This window comes from Notechis scutatus, chromosome 14 (genome assembly GCF_049901735.1).
Source record: "Notechis scutatus isolate UNSWTSFEM ecotype Mainland chromosome 14, rNotScu1.2, whole genome shotgun sequence".
NCBI lineage: Eukaryota > Metazoa > Chordata > Lepidosauria > Squamata > Elapidae > Notechis > Notechis scutatus.
Genome location: NC_142022.1, coordinates 10,150,313 through 10,165,160, shown reverse-complemented (window position 1 = coordinate 10,165,160; position 14,848 = coordinate 10,150,313). Strand labels below are relative to the sequence as shown.

The window sequence follows — 14,848 nt, the reverse complement described above, 5'->3', positions numbered from 1 at the left end:
ACGCTACCTGAACAGTTCCTAGGTCCTTGGTTAGGACTCGAGCTGTTGAGCTACCAACCAGCCCCAAAAGCTGTGAATCTCACTAAAGATTAAATAAATAAATAAATAAATAAATAAATAAATAGTAGTAGTAATAGTAGTAAAATTATTAAAAGCTTGGCATGGGAAGATGCTGAGCCAGAAGTAGATCAGATGCCATCAATCAGAACTCAAGTTCATTCTATCGCCACAACTGATCTTCTTGCCCTCGTGTCACCAATAACTCCTGGGTTGAGTCACTCCCATCCGGCTGAAATTGTTGAGATCCAAACACAACCACCCTGCCCCCTTTCTCCCCCCACCTACCATTTTCAAATATCTGCTTGCTTCCCTCCCTGTCCAGCGACCTGCAACACGCACAATCCACAGCCCCTTTTGTCTTGGTTTTTAAATCGCAACCAGCAAAATGGCGCCAGGATTATTTATCTGGAATTGGCAGATTTCTCCACTCAAATTAAACATGTGTGTGTGTGTGTCTGTGTGTTCGTGTGTGTAGTGACAAACCTGAGAGCAGTGAGGAATTGACTCAGCCCAACCCACAGAGACCAGCCAGCCGGGCAGCCCTTGGATCAAAAATCACAGATGGAGGGGATCAAAATGGCACACAACAAATGACAAGGTTAAAATTGTTGCTTGGTGCTGTCCCAGCTCACGAGAATCTCTTCCTCTGACCACACTTGGAATGCTACTGCAGCCGGTTTCGATTACCACAATACCAAGAAGATGTTCAGATTAGGAAGAGGTGCAAGAGAACCAGCAAGATTAGCTTTAAATATACCCAAATATGAACCCTGAATGCTGGAAATGTAAAGATGAGTAAGGTACCTCCTTTCACATGTGGTGGTCTTGCCCCAAAGCAAAAGAACATTGGAACAAAATTAGAACGTGGTTGCAAGAAATTATTGGACTGCAAATAGAATTTAAGCCTGAGATGTGTTTTGTTAGAGGAGTAGTTAAGAAAGATATTGAATACATTATAATACACACACTAACAGCAGCAAGAATAGCCTATGCCCAGAGCTGGAAATTAGATAGCACACTCCCACAGGCAGTATGGTTATAAACAAAATTATGGACTGTGCAGAAATGGCAAAACTCGCGTTAGAATTGCAAGAGAGGGAAGAGAAGGAATACTATACGGTCTGGAAAAAAAATGGTACAATTGGTTGGAGAGTAGGACAGCAGGAGTAAAAAAATAATATAAACAATTAAATGTATATATGTGTGTGTGTGTGTGTGTGTAGTTAGAAGAAACTGGAAAAGTCGATGTCACAACGCTGCAAAGATTGCATTCGTGTTGTTTTGTGTTTGTGTCGTTTTTAATTGTGTAAAACACAATAAACTCAATTTATTCAAAAAGGAAAAAGAAAGAGTGCAGAGAAGAGCAACCAAGACCATTAGGGACCCGGAGGCTAAACTTCAGGATGAATGGTTGCAGGAACTGGGTATGTCTAATGGAGAGAAGGAGGTCTAGACGTGACATGATAGCATCTTCCAATATTTGAGGGGTGGGGGGTCAAAGAAGAGGGGTCCAGGTCCAAAGCACCTGAAGGCAAGACAAGAAACAAGGGATGGAGGCTTACCAAGGAGAGAAGCAAGGAGAAATGTCCTGATAATAAGAACAATTAATCTCCAGAAGTTGTTCAAGAAGAGATAGGACAGCCATTTGTCTGGCCTGCTGTAAGGTATCCTACTTCAGCAGGGGGTTGGACTAAAAGACCTCCAGGGTCCCTTCCAACTCAAGTTATTCTGTTTTCTGTATTCTAAGGGGGCTGCGTTGTCAGTAATGTGAGCTGCCCCCCACCCTCCAAAATCAAACAAAGGTACAGAAAAAAACAACCAACAACCAAAAACCAATATATTTGCAGAATTTACAGATTAATCTAACGAGTCATTTTCAGATAACACTTTGGGTACACAGTGGAGTGAAATGTATATAAAGAGCTGTTTTTGAAAACGGATCATCAGTTTTATTTTTAACTTTTGTTCAGGGATGGTTTTAAATCAAACCTAAGGCATCAGAAGGAGGGGGGAAATGTGATTATCAGCATATTTAAAAAGTTAACTCTGTAGGATGGGAATTGTCTACGGTCTGGAGAACATTACATTGATATCACCTGAATATTAGCTTGAAAAAGCTGCTGTCCATTCCATGAACTACATATTCCTTCTCTTAACAAGTCTTTTAAAATTATTTCCACTGTTGCTTGTCTTTTATTTTTTAAATCATTATTTTCCAATCTGCAATTTTTCTGCTCAATTAAAATGAAAAAGAAATCCATCACATTCTAATCTGGAAAGTATCGAGTCAATTAAAATGAGCCTTGTTTTAAGATAGAATATTATTTTATATATATATTATTTTTCCTTCTATTGTTTGGCGGGACATTTTCAGCCAATGAACCTGCCAATCAACTCCCATTTCTAGATAAATATGCCATATATAAACAACAGTAGGAACAATTATATATATATGGTATTCAAACAAATATATATATATATATATATATATATATATATATATATATATATATATATATATATATATATATATATATATATACATATATATATATATATATATATATAAATGTTTTCTTAAGTTTTTGACACACACACGCATAGTAAGCAAACTACTATGACATGGGAAAATACCCACAAAGCTGAAAAACATTATATATATATATATATATATATATTATATATATATATATATATATATATATATATATACACACATACACACACACACACACACACACACACACAAAATACTATCTAAAATATTTTATATATTTATATACAATATATAAAAAATAATATTGTAAAAAACCATATCTGGGCTCTTCCAGAAGGTTTGGCTGTTTATTTTCTCAGCTGTCTTGGCTACAAATTTGGGAAGTTTGTGTTTTTATAGACACTTAGTTAAACAAACAATCATTGCAAATCTCTAATAGAAATAAACTCTTCTGTATATTTTCTCTCTCCTGTTCTACTCCTGGGCAATTATTTTTTAATTATTTAGAGCAAAAATATTTTCTTTCAACTGTTTAAAAACAGTTCCTTGCATTAACAAGGCACAGAAACAATATTTTATAAATATCTTTAAAGATCCTGCTAATGCAAGTGGGCATTTGTAGATGAATGAAAACATTTTGACGATCTAAATTTTCAAATCCAAACCTCGAGGGAAGGGAAAAAAAAATCATATTCCAGAAAGGGAGAAATTTACAAATAACGTCCTTAAAAATCCATCCTCACTTTGCAAAATGCAGAAAAGGAGAGTGAACAATTCACCTTCTCTGGGTACTTGTGAAAAAGGGCCAAAACCTTTAAAGAAATCTTTCAAAATATTCTGAAGACACGGCACGTTTTACAAATTTAATTCTGAGGAGGCAAAAAAATTTTCTGAGGGATTGGATAAATCTTTCCATGTTTCAGTTCTGTTTTGCTACGCCCGGCTGCGAATTTGCAGAAAAACCCGACAGAATTTTTGCCATCGAAAAAGGAAAATGAAGGAATTTGAAAGCAAGATCTCCAGCTATATGGAGATTGAAAAGATCTATTTGGCCATGAAAAAAAAAAAAATCAGAAAAAGTGCTTATTTTCTCTTTGATTTCCTTTCTTCTTCCCTCTGTAAATTTTCTTTGCTATTCGTATTTTACGCCTTAGAACAAACTTTAATAAAAACAGTAAAACACAAAAAAGGGCATTTTGACACAGGGAGAACAATAAAACTTTAAAAAGGATCCCAAAACCATACTGCTCTTCAGAGTCAGAAACGCACCACTAAAAAGCCCCCCATCGTACCACACCAAAAGGTTTCCTGAAAAAACCTCTGAATCTCGGTTTTGCAATGTGAGAAATCCAGAATTTCAGTTCATAAGTCAACTGCTCTGACAGATTTTTCAACTTGAGCAATTTACCGTAGAGATGCTTTCATCCTTCTCATTTTAGGAAGAAAAAAAAATTACTGGGAAAGATGGAAAAAGGGATGTATGTAGGCCAGGTTGAGGACAGATCTTAAAATCCCTTGTGAGATTTTTAAAAAGTGGTTGTTGTGAAAAAAAAATTTTTTTTGGGGGTGTCTTCTCTGCCTTAATACAGTCAATTTGGGGGGAAAAGGAAAGGAGGGAAGGAAAGAATGAAAGAAAAAGAAAGAAAAAAAGATAAAGAAAGAAAAAGAAAAAAGAAAGGAGAAAGAGAAAGGAGAAAAAGAGAGAAAAACAAAGAAAAAGAAGAGAGGGGAGGGAGGGGAAGGAAGGAAGGAAGAAGGAAAGAAAAGAAAGAAAGACTCTAGTTAATTTTGGGTGCAATTGAATAATTTATCTGTTCTCCGAGGAGAACTGGGGCCGAATTTACATCAAAACTGTGCCATTTCTCCCAGGTCGCTACAACGCAATCCTGCAAATGGAGGTAATATCATTTTTAAGTCTTGCAACTGTTTATTTTTATTTCTTTATCCAATTTCTATCTCCCCAGTCTAGGCCAGGTTTTCCTGAGCAGTTGCGTGGAAAGCAGGCAAGATGTTATAAAAGAAAGATGTATAAATGACAGAATAACAGAAGTTTCTGTTTAGCTGAAATCATTGTAAAGGGTTGCATTAATTGGGTACCATTTCTGCCTTTTTGCACATTTAAATTTGGTGGGTTTTCTTGGCGTCCTTTAACCCTTCAGGCCAATTGAGTTAACTACCAAAGTTATTAAATCACGTAAGAGATGAGTCTTTCTTTCTTTCTTTCTTTCTTTCTTTCTTTCTTTCTTTCTTTCTTTCTTTCTTTCTTTCTTTCTTTCTTTCTTTCTTTCTTTCTTTCTTTCTTTCTTCTTTTTCTTTCTTTCCTTCTTTCTTTCTTTTCTTTCTTTCCTTCCTTTCTTTTTCTTTCCTTTTCTTTCCTTCCTCTTTTTATTTCTTTCCTTCTTCTTTCCTTCCTTCCTTTCTTCCTTCTTTTCTTTTGCTTGCTTTCTCTCTTTTTCTTTTTTCTTTCTTCTCTTTCTCTCCCTCTTTCTTTTCTTTTCTTTCTTACCACTTTCCTTCATTCTCTTTTTCTATTATTTCTCCTCTTTTTCCTCCATTCTTCTTCCAATTTACAATGAAAACGTGGTGCTAACAAGCCCAGTATTTCAAAGAGTTTCTCTTGATTTTACAAAATTAAACCTCTGCTTGCTGGGTTTATCTTATCTCATCTTCCCCTTATCTCATATGCAGTTTCATCTTATTTTCAGGAGACAGCCAGAGAAGCATTCAGAGTTTCCGAAACGGTGAACAACCCCGGCAAAACACAACCACCACAGAAATCAAGAACCATAACATTCATCTATAGCGCCGTCAGGCAGGCACATCACACACACCAGCAGACACAATCCCAGATGACTTCGAGACCCGGCAGGATGCCACAATAAACCTGAATTTTTTCCAAACTGAGATTCTGAGAGAATTGGCTGGGATTCTGCAAGAGGATGGTTAAAGGAAGGGGGAAAGCTTGCTCAAACAGCACCAATTTTCTCCCATGGGATTTGTGCCCCTTCAACAGAAATTTGCAGAGACTTTTCTTGCCTCTTTTTTTTTTTTTCACTTTAAGTTTCAAGAAGTTTGGAACAAAAATTCTTTCCCTTTTTCAAGTTAAGCTTCAAGAAATTTGAAGAAACTTTTCTTCTTGAAGAAGTTTGAAGACCCCTTTTCAAAAACTTTCAAGAAGTTTGAAGACACTTTTTTTAAAAAAAGTTTCAAGACGTTTGAAGGAAACGTTTCTTTTTTGAAAAGTTTTTTTTTTTTGAAAAGTTTCAAGAAATTGGGAGAAACTTTTCTCTTTTTAAAACTTTCAAGAAGTTCAAAGAACCTTTTCTTCTTTACGTTTCAAGCAGTTTGGAGAAACTTCGTTTTTTTTTTAAAAGTTTCAAGAAGTTTGAAGAAACTTCTTTCTTTCTTTCTTTTTAATGTTTTGAGGCCTGAACCAGTTTGCAAACTTCTGCTGCCCGGGCATCAAGCAGCTGCCCGCCACAACCTATGCCATCCCCATTGACGGTACCTCGCATGATGCCACTGGGTTGTGGGACAGCTTCAGAGAGGCTGGTGCTTTGATTCTGCTACACCTGTTCAGCTTGGGGACACCAGGTGCTGAGATCAAACCTCGGAGGCCGCTCGGCGAACGTCGGTCCAACTTTCTACAACTTTCTTTCTCGTTTCGGAAAAAAAGCGCCTGGGAGTAAAGCAAGCCGCCAGGTGATGCTGCTCACCTCAAGACTGTCATTCCCAGGGCCCAATCGGAAGCCCTGACTGTATTTTGGGGGTGGGGAAAAAGAAGGGAGAAACCGACAGCAGCGGACTGGAAAGTTTCAAAACCGCAAAGACGAAAAAAGAACGAGAAACAGAATGACCACAAAAAAGGACCAAGTTTCCGTTAGCAAAAAAAAAAAAAAGGAGGGATGTGTTTTTTTTGGGGGGGGGGGGGAATGTTCCTACTTGGAGAGAAAGAGACAGGGGCTCGCCAGCAAGTCTTTCAAGATTTGGGCTGAAGATAGCTTTTTGTTTTGCTTTTTCTCTCTCTCTCGTCTTGACGGAATGCAGATTGGCTCACTGATTCGAGCGACCTGTTTTTGGCCGATCTTGTTTGTCCAGCATTTTTTGCAGGTAAGAGAACTTGGTAATGGGTAGGGGGCAAAGACAGGCAAGGGGGGGGAAATATAACCTTGAGATCCCTTCTGGATAGGATCTTGGAAGATTCAAAAGCTGGTGAAAACACCTTGATTTAAGCAATTAAACTGCTGTTTGAACTCCGAAAAGAAAAGAAAAAAGCTGCCAGTACATTATTATTATTATTTTTAATTCATGTTAGTGTTCTGCAAAGAGCCACTTTTAATTTATTTCTGTCTATCCAATTTAGAAACTGCCGATCTCACAGTGATTCCAGATTGTGCATAGATAAATTGGCTTTTCAGCAGCTTTCAAGACAGATATTTAAAAAAAACCAAAGGTGCCTTAATAATTATACAGTAAATCAAGATTGCTGGGGTATCTGTTCAAAATCTTTGTTAAACCTAAGGCTTTCCACCCCAGTTCCTTTTAATTATTTAACCAATTATAAATGATTTATATAATTCTTAAAACTTCCTCCGTTTGTTTTATCCAATGAAAAATTATGTTTCTTTTCAAACTTTAAAAGCAGGACTATTATTATTGTTATTGTTATTATTTTTAAAAAAATGACCCTCGCTTATCCGAATTAGTGTCGCTTAGGTGAGATGGGCGATGTGGAAATTTAATCATAACATTTTTAAATTTAATTTTAATTTAAATCCTCCAATCGCTGAGACTCTGGGGATGCTTTGTAATGAAGACAAGTGAACAAATGGGGACAGATTCCAGTAATTTGGTTCGTTCCCTGTTTATTTATTTATTTTAAAAAAAAAGGATTTTAAAAAGCCCAAAAGGATTTCTGTACGATGTTTCTATCTGGGCACGGAACGGTGTGGGATAGTCCCAATTTAAAAACTTCATCCGCTTTTCTAAGAGAGATGACTATACATGGGTAAAACACGACTGTCGGTATTTTTTTTGGGGGGGGGTCACCGCAGCCCCGCAGGCATTGACGTCAGGAGGAAGAAACATCCATTTCCAGGACAGCCCCTTCCCCTCTTTTGGGTGCTGGTGGGGGCCACATAGTACTGAACACGCCAGCAAAGGATGCAAGAACCCATGATGCACACAGGATGGGGTTGCACCACACAAGAAAACTGTGCCAGGCACCCTGCAGTGAGGAAGCCAGGCAAGGTGTGCCCACCTCCCACGCCCAGCGGCCCCAAATTTCTGAAAAAAAAAAAAAAAAAAACAGACAAAAATAAAAATTTAAAATAAAAAATAAAAGCCATTGTTTTCTTCAGCTTCACTTCTTGGTTTCAGGGTGAGGAAGACAAAGAGACGGGAAGATAAATAGGTTTCAAAGGCGGCTCCGTTGAGCCTCCCAAACCAGGAGCAGTCTACCCGCAGAGGCCAATTTAGGGGAAAAGGCAAGACAGCGACAGCTTTGGGAATTCTTGCCTTTTCGCTGACCGAGAGTTGGCCATCGTCACCCCCTTGCAAAGGAACCGGGTTACGGGACACCCCACCCCCCAATGCCGTTTCCAACTTGCCAAGCCAAAGAATAACCAGGATGGAACAGAGATCGAGCTTCGGAGCACTTTGGTGCAAAGGTGGCTAATTCGCCCCTTCGGAAAGCTGGTTGGAGGTCTGGCCCAAACAGGGCCTCTCTGACGAAACGGGCAGCCTGCATTTCCGATAATGCATGCACAGCTCAAAGACGTGTCCCGAATCAGGGTTTGAGACTAACCGAGTTTAGCAACGGCAACCAAGCCTCCTTTGATCCCTCCGGATCAGATCTAGAATAGATCCCTCCAGAAAAGCAATTTCGGCATCACCCTCCACTGATCACAGAGACACATCCCTGAATTTCAGGGTTAGAAACTAGTGGGCATAAAAATTGGCAAAAATTTTTCACCGGAAGAAATTGGCACAAGTTTGCTTGTCCCGAAACAGCTTTTGGCCATCCAAACGGCCTTTCAATGCCAATTGGGGATGACCCCCCACCCAGTCCCACTCCCTAGACATCTCAGCCCCAGCTCAAAATAATTCCCCCTCCCCAGGGAACCCCCCTCCTCAACTGCCTCTTTCTACCTATTTCTGGATTGCAGGAGACCAAGATCAAACACTAACCATGGTTAGATCCAGCCAGACCCCTTTGGGCTCTCCAAAAATCCCAGTTTTGCTCCTGACCACAACACTAGTGTCGAAAGTGCTAATTTTCAAATACAACCAGGAAGAGTTTTTCCTTTTACCAACTCAAAATCTAATCTAATAATAATAATAATCTGATAAAACCTCATTCTCTTAATTGACGGTTAGGGAGTTTCCCTTTTCCTTTTCCAATCCCAAAAAGCAGAATTAAAAAAAAACAAAAAACTTCTGCACATACATACATACATACATGTCTTTCTGCACATATAGAAAAGTGTGTTTGTGGGTCTCTCTGTGTGTGGAGCTTGGTTTGCGCCCGTCAAAAACAGCTGCAGAAAATGTCATTTTGCCGCTAATCGAAATGATGGGGAAAAAAACCCCAGCTTCTCAAAAGCAACCTTATTTTTTCTGATCGCAGAATGGTAGAACGGTGAAGACAGGATGGAGGAATAACAGAGTGACAATGATAACAAATTTAAGGCATTATACATAAAACAACCGAATGACAAAAGGAATGACAAAGTTAATAAATTTAAGAAACAAATAAAACGAGAGAATGCTAAAATGAGAGAATATTGGAATGACAATGATAATAAATTTAAGAAATACGTAAAATGACAGAATGGTAAAATGATAGAATAGAATAATAACAAATTTAAAAAATAAAATAAAATGACAGAATGAAAAAAATGATAGAATAACAGAATGATAATGATAATAGATTTAAAAAATAAATAAAATGACAGAATGACAAAATGATAGACTAATAGAATGATAATGATAATAGATATCAATATTATTAAGGCACTGTGAATTAGTATTACCAATACTATGAATAACTGTCAAGTATTAATTGTATGTATTGTATTTATTGTACTGTCAAAAAATGATGCTGAAAGATATTGACATGTCTTCTATTATAGAAATTTTTGTAAATTTAATATTTTGAATTTCTGTAAACTTTTTAATATTTTGAACTTCAATAAAGTATTTTTAAAATTAAAAAAAAAAGAATAACAGAATGATAATGATAATGAATTTAAGAAACAAATAAAATGACAGAAGGATAGAATAATGGAGTGATAATCATAGCAAATTTTTTAAAAACAAATGAAATGGTGGAATAATAATAACGATAGCAAACAAATTTAAGGAATAAATACAGCGATGGAATAATGGAATTGACAATGAACAAATTTAAGAAATAAAATGACAGATTGATAGAATAATCAGGTGATAATGATAGCGAGCAAATGTAAAAAATAAATAAAATGATAGAATAATAGAATGGATGACAACCAGTTTTAGAAGTAAATAAAACAGCAGAATGCTGGAATACTTGAATGATGATGACAGCAAGCAAATGTAAAAAATAAATAAATAAAAAGATAGGGTCATAGAATCACAGGGTCCTGGGGCCGGCGGGGCCCTTGGAGGTCATCTAGTCCAACCCCATCCTGTCTTTACCATCATCCTGGCCAAATAAATGTCTGCCTGGTCTTGAAAACTTTGCAAACTCTGAATCGAGCCGAGCGCCGGTTCCCACCATCTCCACCCACCCACCCAAACCCAGAAGCCCCCGTCGCCATCAGTACTCACACGTGTGCGTCTTCTTCATGGCCAAAGCTCCTGCAAGGGAGAAGAAGAAGAAGAAGGGAGAGATGAAACCAGGGCCTGTTGGGGCCACGGAGATTCCAGCTTTGAAACTGCCCTTCCCTAAGCATCAATCCTGGGATTGTTGCCTCTCGCCCACATCCCTCCCAGCCAGGCTGTTGGCTAAGATGTTGCGATGACGACGTCATGGAAGGTTTTCTCACAAGGAGCCATGGGAGGTTAGCCAATGGTCCACCTGATGCAACGGGGGGGAAAGAAGGAGAAGGAGAAGGAAAAAGGAGGAGGAGGAGGAGGAGGAGGAGGAGGAGGAGGAGGAGGAGAGGAGGAGGAGGAAAAGGAGAAGGAAAAAGGGAGAAGAAGAAGGAAAAAGGAGAAGAAGAAGGAAAAAAGGAGAAGGAGAAGGACAAAGGAGGAAGGAGGAGGAGGAGAAGGAGAAGGAGGAAAAGCAGAAGGAGAAGGAAAAAGGAGGAGAAGAAGGAAAGGAGAAGGAAAAAGGAAAGGAGAAGGAAAAAGGAGAAGGAGAAGGAGGAGGAGGATGAGAAGGAGAAGAAGGAACAGAAGGAGAAGGAGAAGAGGTGGTGGAGGAGGAGAAGGACTAGAGAAGGAAGAGAAAAACCATCATCATCTTCATCCTCCTCCTCTTCCTCTTCCTCCTCCTCCTCCTCCTTGGTGCTCTTTGAGCTTGGTGGTTTTCTGGCAGACATTTAATTACCCAACTAGGTAACATTATCAGTGCTAGAAGAGTGTGGGGTTTGCTGGGAGGAGGAGGAGGAGGAGGAGGAGGAGGAGGAGGAGGAGGAGGAGGAGGAGGAGGAAGAGGAGGACTGTAGGCTCCTTGGTGCTTTCCTTGCAGACGTTTCATGGCCCAACTAGGGAACATCACCAGGAGAGTGGGCATTGTGGAGAAGAGGAGGAGAAAGAAGACAAGGAGGATGACAACTATGGTGGCTGTGGGGTCCTTGGGGTTCTCTGAGCTGGTTGGTTTCCTCGCAGACGTTTCATGACCCAACTAGGTAATACCATCAGTGCTAGAAGGGAGTAGGGTTTTGTGGGGGGGAGGAGGAGGAGGAAGGACCAAAAGAGAGGGAAGGGGAGGGAGGGCACAATAACCAGCCCTCCCCTACCCCAGTTTTAAAGTGAGGAGAATCCCACAGCTTCTTCACAGTTCTCTAATCGACTGGTCAGGAGTGCGAATTCATCAACCCCCAAAGAGTGTTAAAAAAAAACCCGAACTTTTCTGTGCACACACCAAAGGGAGTTTGTGTGTCCGTCCTTGTTTGTGCATGTGAGAAACAACAACAACAACAGCTAAGCCACTTCTGCTTCCCTGCAAATGTTTAGGAATGAATGGAACGCCTGAAATGCAACACATTTAATTTTCCCCCCTATTTCCCTATTTTGGTGCTTCTCTGAATCGCCTCTCCTGGGTTATTCCCAATGCATTCTGCATATCGGCCACTGCATTGCAGGAATCAGCCAACCTAGAAGGGTCAGGCCTTCCTACTAAACCAGAAAATAAGGCTGCTAGTCCTCATGAGCCCAGAGTTTTGCTTTTTGGGTTGTTGTTTTTTTTTGCAGGCAAATATCAAAACCTCCTGGGTGACTGCTGCTGAATTTCAGCATTGATCTTCCTTGATATACATCAACACATCGGAGTTTGCGGCTTTTATAACAGATGAAAAGATTGCCAAAACAATGCACGTTGAAATGAGAGAGAGAGAGAGAGAGAGAGAGAGAGAGAGAGAGAGAGAGCATGAGGAACACACAAACAAAACTGTTCCTTTTTCATCTGAATTTCTTCTTTTTTTAATCCTCAAACAGGCAATTTTTCCGATCATAGATAGATAGAGATAGATAGGGATAAAGATAGATAGATAGATAGATAGATAGATAGATAGATAGATAGATAGATAGATAGATAGATAGATAGATAGATGCTAGAAAGATAGATGACAGGAGAGAGAGAGAGAGAGAGAGACAGACAGACAGAAAGATAGACAGGATAGATAGATGATAGGATAGATAGATAGATAGATAGATAGATAGATAGATAGATAGATAGATAGATAGATAGATAGATAGATAGATAGATAGATGACAGAAAGATAGATGACACGAGAGAGACAGACAGACGGATGGACGGACAGACAGATAGATAGATGACAGGATAGATAAATGATAGGATAGATAGATAGATAGATAGATAGATAGATAGATAGATAGATAGATAGATAGATAGATAGATAAATAGATATGATTCGCAGGCAGGCAGATAGGTAAATAGGTAGACAGGATAGAAAAAAAGAAATTAGAAGAAAAATAAGGTAGATAGATGATAAACAGACAGACAGGATAGAGATACAGATTAGAAGAAAGAATAGATAGGGAGGGAGGGAGGCAGGCAGAGGAAAGATTAAGGAAGAGAAGGAGGGAGGGAGGAAAAAGGAAAGAAAAGAGGGAGGAAAAAAGGAAGGAGAGCAGGAAGGAAGAGAAGAAAAAGGAAGGGGGGCAGGAAAGGAGGGAGAAAGGACAAAGGAAGGGGAGGAGGAAGGGAGGAAAAGTGAAAGAGAGGAAGGAAAGGAGAGGAAAGGAAGGAGGGAAAGGAGAAAAGGAAGGAAGAAAAAAAAAGAAAACATACCAAGCAATTCACCCCATCCTCAGCGACGCAGCCTTTCTCCACAACCAAACCAGCTCCTTGCAAACTTAAAAAAAAAAAACTTCTTTGGATTGGCCCATTCGACAACTAGGTGTGTCTCCTCCTCTTGCCCAAAGGGGGTGGGTGGTCTTCTGGAGGTTTCTCCAGGTGCCCCCACACCCCCACCTGGCCCAGTCCTTCAGATCCAAAGAGAGAGCACAGCCGGGGAAGAGGCGATGGGAAACGTAGTACCGGTTGCAGCCATGGCTCATTGCAAGCAACCAGTGTGTGTGTGTGTGTGTGTGTGTGTGTGTTTGGTGGGTGGGTGTGGAAGAGGCAAGGGGGGGCCGAGGTTAGTTCTTGGGGACCCCCTTTCAAAGCCCCCACCCACCCACCCAAAAGCTTCCTAGGAGCTGGCAAAGGCCTGGAGGAAAAAGCGTGGCTGGAAAAAAACAGCCCAGGAGGAGGAGGAGGAGGAGGGGGGCATCGCCCTCACCCACTGTTCCCCCCGAAACCCCGAATCCTCTCCTTCCAAGAGTTTTTCTTTGCTGGGGAAATCGGCTTGGGGTGGCTGAGCTGCCTTCAGCCCGTCCTCACTTGAACTCGGCACTTACATAACTCCTTACCAGGTCCTGGCAGGGAGCCAGTCCCGGGGCGCGGAGCCAACGCCAGCCAGCTGCAAAGCTTCTTCTCCAGGCTGTAAAAGTCAAAACTGAGAGAGAGAGAGAGAGAGAGAGAGAGAGAGAGAGAGAGAGAGAGAGAGAGAAAGAGAGAATGGGATAGAGAGAGAGAGAGAGTAAAAGAAAAAGAGAATGAGAGAGAAAGAGAAAGAGAGGGTGAGAAAAAGAGGAGGAAGAAAAAGAGGGAGAAAGAGAGAAAGAGAAAGAAAAAGAGAGTGAGAGAAAGAAAGAGAGAGTGAGAGAGAAAATGAGAGAGTGAGAGAAAGAAGAGAAAGAAAAAGACAGAGAGAGAAAGAGAGAATGAAAAAGAGAATGAGAGAGAGAGAGTGCAAGAGAGAGAAAGAAAAAGAGAGAGTGAGAGAGAAAATGAGAGAGACAGAGAGAAAGAGAGTGAAAGAGAGAGAGAAAGAGGAAAGAAAGGAAAAGACAGAGAGAAAGAAAAAGAGAGAAAAAAGACAGAGAGTGAGAGAAAGAAGAGAAAGAAAAAGACAGTGAACGAGAGAGAAAGAGAGAATGAAAAAGAATGAGAGAGAGAAAGAGTGCGAGAGAGAGAAAGAAAAAGAGAGAGAGAAAGAAAAAGAAAAAGAGAAAGAGGGAGAGAGAGAGAGAGAGAGTGAAAGAGAGAGAGAGAGAAAGGAAAGAAAGGAAAAGACAGAAAGAGAGAAAGAAAAAGAGAGACAAAGACATAGATATTTGGGCTCCTGGCCCCTTTTAAAGGGGTATTTTTTGGCCCTCTGGCTCGGCATGGGGTGGCCAGTCCGAAAGCTGTGAAAAAAAGGATCCCCCCTCCGTGATGTGGAGCACTTGAACCTCCGATGCTCAGCCGGGGTGCCTCTGCCCATGCGCAGAGTGCCAGGCCACCCTGAGCCTAGCCGAGCATGCCAACCCCATTCCTCCAAGCCATGATGATTAAATCAGGCGCTCCAAATCCCCTTTCGGAAACTTTCATCCTTGGTTCAGGGATGGTTTTTTCAAACCGGATTCAAACTGGATTAAGAAAATTGGGGGCTTTCCTGCAGTTGGGGGGCGGGGGGGGGGGAGATTTTGGGGGAGTTGGTGGTTTTTAAAAAAAATTGCTTGATTTTTTTTTTCCAGAGAAATGGGAGATTTTTTTCCGATGGGGCAGAAAACTTAGAAAAACAGGTAAAAAAT

General features: G+C 40.2%; 1 protein-coding gene across 2 annotated transcripts in view; it reads right to left on the bottom strand.

Moving 5' to 3' along the window:
• RORC (RAR related orphan receptor C) overlaps positions 1-14,848 on the bottom strand; it is a 35,382-nt gene that overhangs the window by 14,200 nt on the left and 6,334 nt on the right. Inside the window, exons 1-2 of one of the 2 annotated variants that reach the window (XM_026687937.2) lie at positions 13,020-13,486; positions 10,367-10,396 (exon numbers count right to left, since the gene is read on the bottom strand). In XM_026687937.2, coding sequence (XP_026543722.1) covers positions 10,367-10,385 — 19 coding nt within the window. In that variant the 5' untranslated portion in view covers positions 10,386-10,396; positions 13,020-13,486. Of the gene's footprint in view, positions 1-10,366; positions 10,397-13,019; positions 13,487-14,848 lie in introns of those variants that run through there. The other variant, XM_087943279.1, reaches the window with a different exon arrangement.